Here is a 14,062-nt window from a genome sequence, read left to right on the forward strand (position 1 = left end):
ACTTTAGAGAACAGGGAAAACCCCAATCGAAAAGCTGAAATTATAGCTTTAGAAGTACCGTTTATCTGTTACACTTTTACCCAAATAGATGATGAAGGTTTGGAACAATTAATGAAATCCAAAAATTTACAATTAGCAGATGAACCGAAAGGCTCAAATTCAGTCGTTCTCTGGTAGCCACGGAAACCGTTTTAGGATGGTGTATTCAGGGCCAAAAATGTAGTCCTATAAATGGAAAAAACAACAATGCAGTATCAACCATGTTGGTTTCCCTTGGCCTAGAAAGTCTAGGCATTGACAGAAGGGAGATTAAAGAAAACACCAATGATAGAACAGTAGCTACGTTTTTCAAAAATGTAGATCACAATGGGGATAGATATGTAGAGAAATTTCCTTGGGAAAAGAGTAAGGAGACCCTCCCAGATACCTATGGGCAAGCTGTGAAACGATGGCAAACACTAGAAAAGAGGTTTCAAAAAGACCCAAAGTACTACCTAGAATACAAAGGCATCATCGATGATCAGCTTAAAAAGGGTATAGTGGAAATTGTACCCCCCTGCGAGGTCGAAATGAGACTCCCAGGAACCTACTATATGCCTCATCAAGGTGTTGTAAGAGAGAAAGCGCAAACCACCAAGCTTAGAATAGTATACGACGCGTCGTCGCATGGATATGGAAACCCCTCTCTCAACGAATGCCTAGCGCCTGGTCCAAATCTTAACCCCGATCTACTTCTCTTACTTTTAAGATTTAGAATAAAAAAAATAGCAATGGTCGCTGACATAGTAGCCGCTTTTCTGCAAGTAGCGTTAGATACCCCCGATAAAGACTCCGTGCGATTTCTATGGAGTAAGGAAGAAAATGGAGTAGTTAAACCCAATGAGTTTAGCACATTGAGAATGACTCGAGTCCCTTTCGGAGTAAAGCCTAGCCCATTATTACTAGCTTGCACAATTAAGTACCATGTCCAAAAGTCGGAAAATGTTGATCCAAGGGTTAAGGAAACTCTAAACAATGACCTATATGTAGATGATCTGACGGGTGGAGAGAAAAATGTAGAAACGGCCTTTGCAACGTCAACAGGCGTGGCGAAGCTAGTTAAGGAAGCTGGAATGAAATTCCGGAAATGGGGAGCAAATTCGGAAGAATTAAGGGAACTATGGAAAAACCAGTTGGATAATAAAGGAGATAATTTATTCGAGCAGACTAAAGCGACAGACGATACCAAAATTTTAGGTTTGAAATGGAACCCCCAAAAAGATATTTTCTCATTCGATATGAATGATTTAATCAAAATTCTAAAGAATTTAAAATTGACCAAAAGAAACCTCCTTAGCTTTATCTCCCAAATTTTCGACCCAATTGGTCTGTTGTCACCTTACACCATTACGGCAAAAATGCTTTTTCAAAAATTATGGGAATGCAAGGCAGACTGGGATGATCAGCTTTCCCTGGAAATTAGCCAATTATTCACTAGTTGGTCCCAAGAATTACCAATGTTAAATAAAATCCAAATTAACAGGCATTACCTTAAAGCAGCGAACGGGGAAATAAATATAGGCAGGAGTTACATTGTTTTGTAGACGCTAGCAAAAAGGCATACGCTACGGCGGTTTATATTAGGTACACCACTGATTTAGGTCAAGTAGGTGTAAGCTTAGTAACCGCGAAAACCCGAGTCGCCCCAATTAAATGTGAGGAGTTGTCCTTACCTAGACTCGAGTTAATGGGTTGCGTGCTAGGAGCGAGATTGACAAATTACGTCAAAGGTACCTTCGAGGAAAATTTAGCAGACACATATTTTTGGACGGATTCAACCGTCGCTTTAGCTTGGATTAGCGATGACACCAAACATTGGAAGCCCTTTGTGAGTAATAGAGTTAGCGAGATACAGAAGCTTACGGACAAGGAACGTTGGCACCATTGCCCAGGAATTCTCAACCCGGCTGATCTACCTAGCAGAGGTATCAAAGCCGAAAACTTAGTTGATAATAAAACTTGGTGGGAGGGTCCAGAATTCCTCAGGGGACCTAAAAACACATGCCAAAATTCGAGCCCCAAAAAGTAGATATGACCTCCGTTGCCGAAGAAAGGCGCAAGCTACCTACTCTAGTCGTAGCTACCAAAGAAGGCTTAGGGGTTCAGAATGTAATAAATTTAAAGAATTACTACCACGTAAACACTGTCCTTAGAATAACCGCGTATATATTTCGCTTCGCAAAATTTACCAAAACAAAATAGAGAACCAAAGGTTTAGAAAGAATTACGGGTCCCATTACCGCGGAAGAAATGGAAAATGCCGAAATTTTATGGTTAAAATCAGTACAAGGCGAAGATTTTCAATCCGAATTAGTAAGGCTTAAAGAGGGAAAAGCTCTAGAATCAGGTTCAAAACTGGCGTCCCTTCGTCCCGTTTTTAATGAAGCAGGGTTAATATGTGTAGGAGGGCGTCTCGAAGAATCTTCGCTGTCTTACGCGGAAAAGCATCCCATAATTTTAGATAAAAATCAGAGACTCGCTAAAATTATAATTGTTAGAAGCCATTTTCAAGTGTTTCATGGTGGAATTAACGACACCATTACCCAACTTAGAGAGAGGTATTGGATACATAGCGCCAGGCAGATAGCGCGAACTGTAGTAAAGGATTGCACTATATGCAAAAGGCTCAGCGTGAAACCTGGATATGTTCCTACCGCACCCCTCCCACACGATAGGATTGATGAAAGCCCTCCATTCTCGATTATAGGTGTAGATTTCGCTGGCCCTTTGCGGGTTAAAAATAAAAAAGAAATTACAAAGGCGTACATTTGTTTCGCCACCTGCGCCGTGACCCGCGCGATTCATTTGGAGTTGGTACCCGCGCTAAGCACCGACGAGTTTCTCATGGCTTTCAGGCGTATAATTGCTAGAAGAGGGGTCCCCACCTCTGTTTACACGGATAACGCTAAAACATTCAAAAAGGCTAATACCGATCTCAAGATTATTTTTCAGAACCTAAAGGCAGACTCACTCAAAGAATTTTTCGGAATACGGGGTATTCAATGGAAATTTATCGTAGAACGAGCAGCGTGGTACGGAGGATGGTGGGAGCGCCTAGTGAGGTCAACGAAAACCTCTTTAAAAAAATGCTCGGCCACACCTCCTTGTCTTACACTGAACTCGAAACCGCGTTAACAGAAACCGAGGGAATAATCAACTCTAGGCCTATAACATACACCTACAATGATCAGAACGAGCCTACACCTCTGACCCCCTCAGAGTTTTTGCTTTTCTTCGTAGAGTTACTTCTCTGCCCCCTCTAACATATAAACGTGAGAATGTACCTTCTACAAGGAAAGAATTGATTAAAAGAAATCAGTATCGCGAAACTTTAATGCAAAATTTCTGGGTGAGATGGCGGAACGAATACTTAAAAGAATTACGGTCCGCTCACCACTCAAAACAAACAAATTACAAGAGTGAATTTCAAAACGGTGACGTGGTCGTAATCCACGAAACAAACTTCCACGCCACATGTGGAAGCTTGGAGTAATTGTAGAGGTAGTTAAGGGAAGAGACGATCTCGTCAGATTTTGCGTAGTAAGAACGACGAATGGAAACACCATTCAACGCGCTTTTCAACATCTTTGTAATTTGGAAGTGACACGTCATGAACCTTAGGTGATACTGCAGGTATCACCTGGGGGGATTGTAGAAAATTATAACGTGCCACTTAATTGGATAATGTATATGTAAATGTATTGTATCATATTCTTAGTATTTGTACGCGCAGGAAATAAAATTAATGTATATGTATTGTATATAAAAAAGACTGCTTTTTATTACGCGAGCAAGCGCGCTCCACGTGATGTGTAAGGAGTCAGTCTCGATGTACGTTTTGAATTGAAAAGTTGTTTCAAAAAGAGGAGTTTTATCGAAATTAAAAATAACAGTTTATAACGGAAATTTGGCAGATTTATGTTCACCACAACGGCTTGTCTGAGTAAATCGGGATCCATGGATGGTTTTATACTAAAATTTCGACGTATTATCGCGTAGCTAATATACTGTTTCAGTTCGCTCTCCCCAACGAACCCAGCATAGGAAAAGAAAACAGTCCACCAAAGGAATCTGATTTCCATACTTCGGCACTTCCCCCTCCTCCAATTTTCTTTAGCTATTAAGGTTTTGAATTTTGGTGAAAGACAACACCTGTGATATATATTTTTAAAACTCTTTTTCTCTGATTTCCTAAAACATACAACTGGGAATAATAGTTGGTTCTTATATCCCGAACAAATGAATTCGATACAAAAGTCACTCTCATAGTATATGAAAAGTACGGTGTCGTTATATCTACCATATTAATATTTATATTTCTATTTGAGAGTCGGTGGGAGCACTATACAAGACTGCTTGGGAGGAGGGGCTTGCTATATGTATATTTTGTTTGTAATCGTAGCCTACTTCTGCACTAATGTATCAAACCAGACATTGTCCGAGGCCTGTTGAAAGGTTGCCCCAAGAATATCAAGATCTGTTAAAACTAGTTCAGTTAAAGTTGCTTCGGCATACTCAACCGGAAAAACTCGTTAAAAGTATACACTTTCACATAACCCGAGTCCTTCCTAAAATTGAATGTCCTAGGCCTGTAAAAACGTGGTATCGGTAGTCTAATCCCTTACCGAAAAGTTATTACTTAGAAATTAGTGGCCCAAAAAAGTCGCAATAGTTTCTCAATAGTAGACAAAATATTGTCAGGCGGTTGTTTGAAATTTTTGGAAGGGATGCTTGTGGTGTTGATAACGTGAACGGTTCACTTACAAAAAAGTAAACGTAGTTACGTTACTCTCGTAGCTTACTAGCTGTGTACCAATTGTTATCCAACAACTTCGCCTACTCTTTTTCAGGTGCTGGCTTAACCTGCCATTGCCTATTAATTCTAAAAACTAGAGTACCTTAAAGGGAATATAACCTCAGGTATTTGGTGTGGAACACCAACGGTTGCCGCTCCGGCCGCTCTTGCATTTGGCTTTAAAAAATTTTGGCGCCACTGTGCAGGGTAGTTGGAAAAATTGAAGGGGTCTTCCATAAAGATTGCTTTGCAGGTTATATTCCCTCTAAAATCATTAAGTGGTGTTTTTTACATTCTGAAACTGGTATTTGAAGTATGTAATATTGTTCCAGAGACCACTTTGCCAAAAACAACTTTGAAGATCCAATTTGCTTTATCATCCCGACAAAGAGCACGGATCTTAAAGTCAAATGTTTCTCAATCATTGCAAAGAGACATTGCCTGTAATGGATGTTGTGATACTGAGCTAAATTTAGTGGCAATTGAAAATAAAGAAGTCACAGTTAGTTTAGCGGAAAATATTATACCGGATTCTGTATTAGAATTTAGACAACAAGAATTTCCACCTCATAAATCTTCTAATTTGGAAATTCTCGAGGAGAAAACACTTGACAGAGATTTAAACTAAGAAAATAACAGATTGATGAACTGTCAAAGAATCTTATCTCTATTTCTAAGTCTACTTGTAGTGATTTCGCTCGTAAACCACGTTCTTGGAATGAAATTGACCATTGGAAGGCAACTGAATTTCGCCAGTTTTTACTATATTCAGGACCTTATGTTTTACGTAACATATTTCCGAAAGCCCATTTCGAACATTTTCTATGTTTGCATGATTCCATTCGGATATTAGCTTCAAGTCAACTGTACTTGACGATGAATGACTTTGCGGAAAAATTATTACGCTACTTTGTTCAGAAATATGAAATTCTGTATGGAAAGCATTTGATTTCGTACAACATACATGGATTAATTCATCTTGCAAAGGAATGTGTATCTTTTGGACCTCTAGATTAATTAAGTGCTTTCACGTTTGAAAATTACTCGCAAGAACAGAAACTAAGTAATTCCGGTTATACATTAAAACAAATAATTAACAGAATTTCTGAAGAACGGGCTCTAGAAACTCGGACATCACAATCACCTCAAGTTAATTGGCCAACTTATCATATAATTCACACAAATGGTCCATTACTTAGTGAGTGTGTGGAACCACAATATAAGAAAGCACGATTTGCAAACTTTGTAATATCCAACAGCATTAGAGATAACAGTGCTGTTCTTACTGACAATTCTGTAATTGTAGTAGAAAACATCGCTACTACTTGTGCAGGTAATACCATTGTTATTGGTAGAACATTTGAAAAGTTGGAAAATCAATTTACCAAGCCTTGCGAATCTTCATTAATTGGTGTATACGAAGCCAGTTGTCTTTCAAGTCATCTAAAAATGTGGCCAATTAATGATGTTATCGGAAAGGCTCAGCTATATCCAATTAACAATAGCAACTGCTTCTATGTTATAAAGTTGCAACACACCACCTGTTATTAGGTATGCAATTTTTTTTTTAAATTTATGACATAGCGGTGTCATCAGCGAACGGAAAGTAGTTTATCAGATTAAATTGATTATTCATATGTTGTAGGAACACGAAATTAAGTTGAGGTAGCTGCTGCTAATTATGGATAAATTAATACAGCTAACGATAATTTGAAGTCATATTGTTCTGATTATAAAGTTAGTGCTGTTTCTTTAAGATTTGTTTATAAATTTTGGTTAAGTGATTGATATAGGTTCAACATTTTTTTTATACTAAAAAATAAAGTTTTTCTTTGATTACAGTGCTTTGAATACCACCTACAAGAATCGCCGTGACACACCATTTGTGAAAATACCTTTTGGTAAATATGATATATGCCATACAAACAAGACACTTTTTATAAGGCTATTTAAGGTTTACAATGAAATACAATTATAGATTTACAGAAGTATGCAATAAGGTAGATAATGTGAAAAAATATAAATTGTAACGAAGTGAAATCAACATTTATCAGAGTTATTCAAAGTAAAATTAAACTTTTCTGTAATGTAAATCACTGATGACCAACACACGGCCTGTGTTGTTGAGTTGAGATTCAGCCTTGCACCCAGGGGCAATATTAGGGGAGGCGAGAAAGGCTATAGCTTTGAGCTCTGGGTGAAAATCCGAAAACCACTGCTTCTGCGTCGAGTTTGCAAGTTCTCTCGCAACTGATTAAATGGGTTTTTGCCCCAAGATCTTCGTTTTCCCCTTCCCATAAAAACTTGCTGAGGTTAACGGTAATGGTTTGTGTACGGAGCTGTCAGTTAGCTCCAATTTCCAATTTATTTACAAATTTATTTACAAATTGTCGTTGGCCAAGTCTCAATAGACTTATAGGTCTAAGTAGGATGTACTACCATCATCAGGGTTTTTCAATGTACAGGTAGAAAGGGGGTCGGCACCGGAAGTCCCCGCTTCCTTCCCCCTTCCGGCAGAGTGGCGCGCGCTGATTGGCGCGGTAACTACGCGACGCGGGAACCACGTGGTTACTACGCGGATACTGCGCGTTGATACTGCGCGCTGATACTGCGCGCTGATTGGCTGGCGCGGCACGTGTACTGCGCGCTAATTGGCTGACTCGAAATTATTCAAAATGGCACTGATTGGTTGGCGTTTTGGCGCGAAAAGGGGTCAGTACTCCTTTAAAGGAATTCCCAGGCTCGCTATACTCGGGCATTGTTAAAGTGGTGACAGGTTTGATTGATTACGAGCAGGTGTTGATCGAGGAATGCGCCGTTGCTAGGTTACCCAGTACGCTGTTAGAGGAAACTCTAGATTTGTATTCGGGACGATTTCGTTGTATACGTAAATTTCGAAGAAAAAATGCCTACGGTAAATAGCCACGATATTCCTTTAAAATTTCTTTCGAAAAAAAAACGATTAATGAGTTTCGTTAATTGGAAGGTACCAGGTGTACATAAATCAGACTTGGCCGCGCAAGGGTTTTATTCGTTACCAGACAGCGGTTCGGTCAAGTGCGCCTTCTGTCCGCTAGTCATAACCGATTGGAAAAGCGTAGCCCTCATTCGACACTTGGAAAAGATACCGCTTTGCCCTTTCATGAAAGGAGAATCTGTAGGAAACGAAACGAATCTCGAGTAGGGATGACGGTAGCTTACTTGGTAGGACGAACAACTTTGTAAATAGCAAATTAAAATAGTCACGAGTTCGAATCCCCTCCAAATAAGAGACCGTCATTTTTTTTTATAAAAATGGACGACTTTTACGTAACTCTACCGAGTAACGCCTCTAGCGACCTCTATCCGGCGAATACTCAGTCAAACTTTAAAGTAAACTTGGGTCGTTCTATAACTCTACCGGACAAATTTGTTGTTGGCGTGTCGGAAGTAATTTTGCCTCCCAACTGGGAAAATATCACGGATAAAACTAATAATTTTCAATTAAAAACGGTGGCGGTTGACTATTATAAACAACGACCTTACATTTATAAAATCTCAGTAAAAGTCGCTAAATTGGAAGCCGAAAAAGACACTGCCGGATTTGTCATCAAATATAGTCTGGTTAAAAAAGTTGTACGTGCTATTAACGAAGGAATAAGGGAAAATGGACTGGACGCCTACATTTCGTTCAAAATCTGGGAAAAACCCGATGGACTTTATTGGATTTACGATCCGACAATACATAATCCGGCTGACCCGACCAAGAAAAAGAAGACCAATTTCGAGTTATTTATTCCTGACGGACCTTTGAAAGAACTGTTATGTTTCGAGAGCAAGGATGACACGGGATATCAATCGGGGGTATATCAGCCGTCAAAACCGGTAACCCCCTATACGAGGAGCATAATTTTAAATCATCTAAATTATATTGAAATCAAAGAAAATCATCTACGCGATATGACTTTTACACGCAACGTAGAAGTTGACTGTAATATTCCCATTGGAACTTATTTAAGTATTCAAGCAATATTAGACGCCATGTCAAACACTATCCCTAATCACGTGAGAAACCCTGTTCATTTCGGTATAAACCCCAATGTAGGAGCTGATCACGGGGCTGTGACTATTTTCTTCAAATCGAGTAAGAAAGGCTTAGGCGAATTATTAGGATTTACGGATTTCGATTTTGACCTGGTTGGTCACGACAGTACTTATCCGGCTGATTTATCTAGAGGCGCGAGTACGCTTTATCTATATTCAAATTTAATATATCCCCAGTATACCGGAGGTACTTTCGCTCCTCTCATGAAAATTATACCGTTAGCGAGCAATGATCAGCCTAGTAATAAGTCTATTATATACGACAAAATAGACTATTACCCGGTTAAAGCAAGAGAGCTAGAGTTGATCGAGATAGACTTAAAAACTGATTTTGGAGAAAATTTGATATTTAACGCGGGGAAGACGGTCGTTCGACTTCATTTCAAGAAAGATGTCAGAGAGTGACAGTTATTTCCGTTACTATAAGTCTCAATATGGGGGGCGAGTGTTTGCCGGCCCCGTTTACCAGAGAGGGCGTGGTTTGGGTGGAATATTTAATAAATTAATGAGATATATTACACCGATGGTAATACCTTTACGCAGCGAAGCGCTAGGTCTCGGAAAGCGTATGTTCGGTGATTTGGAATCCGGTGTAGATCCGCAATTGGCTATCCGCAACAATTTACGATTAGCCGGAAGCAATTTGTTACATAAAGCCGCTGACAGAATGAGTAAGCCCCAGTCAGGCAGTGGAACTCGTAAGAGACGCGCGCCTCCTAGACAACGGAAAAAGAAAACGAAAAAATCAAGGACGAAAGACGATTTTTTGGGATAAGAAACAATGGCGCTTCGAGAAGGCATGCTAAGTTCGTTAGACTTGTTCGAACGACCCGTGTTAAATACCAACATATTAGCTACAACCGAAATACGATATCTACCCACGAATAACATAACCGACAATGGCCCTCTCGAATTTTTTATTCCGGCATCTGATGACTTATACATTGATTTATCCAAAACTATGCTCAAACTAAAAATGAAACTCGTGCATTTCGACGGTACAGACGTACCAGCCACTGAAGTGAAAGTCGGGGTCACGAATAATCTTATTGGAACTCTTTTTTCGCAAATCGACGCGTATTTGGGCGACACGTCGGTACAATCTACAAATAATCTTTCGGCGTATAACGCGTACTTGGCAAAATTGCTGAATTTTGGTGAAGACGCTAAGAAAACGCAACTGGAGAATGGAATGTATTATATGAACGTGGCCTGTAACCCGCAAGACATGTGGGAACCTGCTTTTAACAATGATCGTAACGGAATGCTGAAGAGATGCGCGCGAACGAAAGAATCGACCACGTTTGATTTAATGGGCCATTTACCCCTCGATATTTGTAACATGAATAAGTTTATTGTCAATCAACTACCCGTAAGATTCCGCTAAGTAAGAAGCCCTCGTTTAACTTGTATAATAGCTTTAGAGCAGGGAAAAGATTATAAGCTAATTTTAGAACAGGCGTATTTATACGTTACTAAAGTCAAGGTGGCTCCGCAGATAAGTTTAGCCCACGCTAGGATGCTAGAAAACGGAATACCAGCGATTTATCCCATTACGCAAACAATTATGAAAAGTTTTTTTTATCGCTCAGGGTCTGAAAAACAAATCGCGATAACGTTATACTCGAGAAAATACCAAAAAGGGCAGTTGTAGTTTTTGTCAAAGAAGAAGCTTTCAACGGGTCATTGGCCACAAATAGCTTGAAATTTGAACATTTAAATATCACCGACTTATCTTTGTCAGTCGGACCGGATAGATACCCTCCTGACGGCTTTCAAATGGATTATGCAAATTCAAATTACTGTTTACCTTTTCAGTCTTTATTCGAGTCAATGGGCATAGCTTCCGAAGATAGGGGTAATTATCTAAATTTTGCGAATTTTAAGGAGGGGTACACGATCTTTACTTTCGATATGTCGCCGGACCAGAATGCTTCGGCTGATCATACGAGTATTCCTCGACTGGGGTCTCTACGTTTAGATGTTCAATTGAAAGACCCCCTACCGACTAATGTCGTGTGTATAATGTACTTTGAATTTGATAACGAGATTTTAATTACCCGGGACAGAAAGGTGATATATAGTATCGAATAAAATGAGCCACCCTGTTTTCTATTCGATAAGTTCGACGCGAGCTTTTGTTTGAGAATGACACGCCCCCATTTTCTCTCCAACCAACTCGACATTTTTTAATCGGCGAATCTCGCGGAGCCTGAAATTTTAATTAGCCGTCAAGGACATAGAAAATATGTCAATTTTAGCGTAAAAGTGTGGAAGAATCTCTGGAACTATGAACAAGAAATTGAAAGATTTTTCAATACCACTACCGAAGCTATACGTTTTCCCAGCTGGTTGTCGGATAATGTCAAGTTGGAAGGATTCTTCTGTCAGCGTGGAAGAATTATTGATATTCGCGGCTATATTCGCGGGTCTAATTCAAATTACGACGTTGTGTATTCCTCCGCCAACGGGGTCGCCTTAGATAAAGAAGCCTGGGACCGTTTGAAGATTATCCGTACGAGTCTCGACAAAGAAATAACTGACCGAAAAGACGCTTTTGAAGGAATGAAAATGTCTATTTTAGACGAATTAAAAACTGTATTATTTACGTTAACTGAGGCGTGCCCAAACCTGCCCTGCCATAATCAATTGGCCCATCACATTAGCTGCAAACCGATCGCGTCACATTTTTGCGAAAGACTCGAAAAAAGTGTCAAGATGGCGATACCCCTTATGAACTATGACAACGTAATTAAGGCTTTTTACGTCAACTTTCCCGACTATAAACTGGGGGTAGAAAATTTATATCATAATATCATGCAAAATGAATCTGAAATTTTATCAGAGCTGATGTATTAAAAATTTCCATTAAAATGTATAAAAATGTAAACTTTGCTGGTCTTTCATTAAATAATGTAGCACACTTTGAACTGTCAAGACATGAATATAGAATCTATTTATTTTGACCCAGAAAATCCCGGAAGTCTGGGAGGACTAAAACGTTTATCCGAACAATTACCCTCTATTTCCAAGAAAACAATTAAAGATTGGGCGCTGACCCAAGACGCCTATACGTTGCACAAAGATAGAAAATTTAATTTTCCTAGAAATAGGACTTATGTCACGAGCTTGAACGAAGAACACCAGGCTGATTTAATCGAGTTAAACGAATTAAAAAATATTAATAAATTTAATTATATTCTTACTAATATCGATATTCTGTCCCGATATTTATTCGCTATTCCCGTGAAAATTAAGAGAGCGAGCGATATATTAGCTGCTTTCAAAAAAATCCACAAACAACGTAAGCCTTTGAAAATTAATACTGATCAACGTTCTGAATTTTTAAATCGTAAAGTGCAACGCTATTTCAAGGACCAGGGGATTAAGCATTTCGTTTGTTACGGCGATAAAAAAAGCAGCGTATGCGAGAGAGTGAATAGGACGCTTAAAAATAAAATTTACATATTTCTTACCAAAAGTAAAGGAAAAAATTTATAAAAGAACTACCAAAAATTGTAAAGTCCTATAACGACAGCGTTCATCGCACGACGCGATTTAGACCTAGCGAAGTAACCTTAGCCAATGAGCATCTTGTTCGGCAAAAACTATTTGGAAAGAAAGCGAAAAGAGAGGAACCGAAATTCAAGATTGGCGATCACGTGCGCCTGTCAAAAACCAGCAAAGTATTTCGTAAGGGATTTAAAGAATATTGGGGTAAAGAGGTTTTCACCATATCGAAGGTGATAAATAAACCCCGCCCACTCTACCATATCAAGGACAAGAATAACGAGAAAATATTGGGAATACTTTTCAATTGGACGCCTTTTTAAAATGCGACCCGAGAACCAAACCTTTTTTTCTGGGCACATTTTCCAAAGATACTTTACCTCGAGATTGTCCGAAAAAAAAGCCCTTTTGTTTGGTGGCCAATGTACAAGACTCATCAATGCAGGGAAGCCATTGGATAGGAATCTTCGTCAGTGCTAAAAATAGGAAAGGACAACGCGTGGGAGATTTTTTTTGTTCTTTCGGTCAACATTTTGATGTCTACGGTTTTAAATTGGATCATTTAGCTCAGAAATGGTTTTATAATAAAAATATAATTTAAGATATGAACCAAGAAACTTGCGGTTTGCACGTTGCTTCGTTTCTGTTAAATAGGTCTGCTGGATTAAGCTTTAAGAAAATTTTAAAAATGTATAATAATGAAATATATATGAACGAAGTAATTTCGCTATTGACATTGTGTGTGCATTTATTTAATCACGAAAACAGATTTTGTAATCAATAGTGTTTAATAAACATGGTTTTACAAAAAAACATTAATTTTCCCATTCATTAATTTCCCAATCATTAATTTCACGATCTTTAGAATACGCCCGGCGTCTTTCTTTGCGACCTTGGCGGGTTGGCAATTCCTTTCTTGTCAAGAGCGGTCCTACGAAAGGCAAGGAAACAGGTTCGGTGGTATTACGAAGGGTGGATTCCGAAGGCTTATAGCTGCTGTCTTTGAAAGTTGGCGTGCTATATTCATCGAGACTCGTTTCGCTTCGAGATTTACGTAGCTCAGCTCGAGCGGGCGAAGTGAAAACGTTGCTAGCGCCGTTCTTCCATCTTCCCTTTTGGTAGCCTGGAGTACTCGCAAAGTCAGGCTTGAATGGAATATTTCGTGGCGTCACGAGATGCGGTGGGGCTGCAATTAAAGTTTTATGGGCGTAATCGGGCGATTTAGATTCGTCCAACCCCGAAATGCCGGAGACACTCTGCCATGGTGTAGAAATTCCAGGATTTATCGGTGATGCTGGGAGGGGGCTGTTAATAGCCATTTCCAGTTGGCGGAGAGGTTGCTGTAGGGCTCTTTGCACCTGTTGCGGCGCGGCGAATAGTTGATGGAGCTGATTTGGCGTTTGGGGAGACGAAAAAAAACTTGGCGAGGCGAGCGGCGGGTTACCGAATGAACCGTTAGGTACAGCGGGAGGCTGGTAGATCGCACCGTGTGCTAACTGTATCGGCGCTAACGTACTCGAAGAAGGAGGTAAAGGGGGCGGTTTTATTTGAACGGCTGGAGCGCCGTCGTAGTCTTTAATTCTGAGATACCGCACCAACATTGCCAGATATTCTCGTAGTTTTTCTTCTTCACTA

General features: G+C 39.6%; 1 protein-coding gene across 1 annotated transcript; it reads left to right on the forward strand.

Moving 5' to 3' along the window:
• The first annotated feature begins 260 nt into the window (after positions 1–260).
• On the forward strand, positions 261–1,583 carry LOC149945283 (uncharacterized). The gene has a single exon (XM_090176485.1). It carries the CDS (start codon positions 261–263, stop codon positions 1,581–1,583), a length of 1,323 nt encoding a protein of 440 aa, XP_090032611.1.
• The last annotated feature ends 12,479 nt before the right edge of the window (positions 1,584–14,062 follow it).

Source organism: Leiobunum rupestre, chromosome 5, assembly GCF_980474605.1.
Source record: "Leiobunum rupestre chromosome 5, qqLeiRupe1.1.hap1, whole genome shotgun sequence".
NCBI lineage: Eukaryota > Metazoa > Arthropoda > Arachnida > Opiliones > Sclerosomatidae > Leiobunum > Leiobunum rupestre.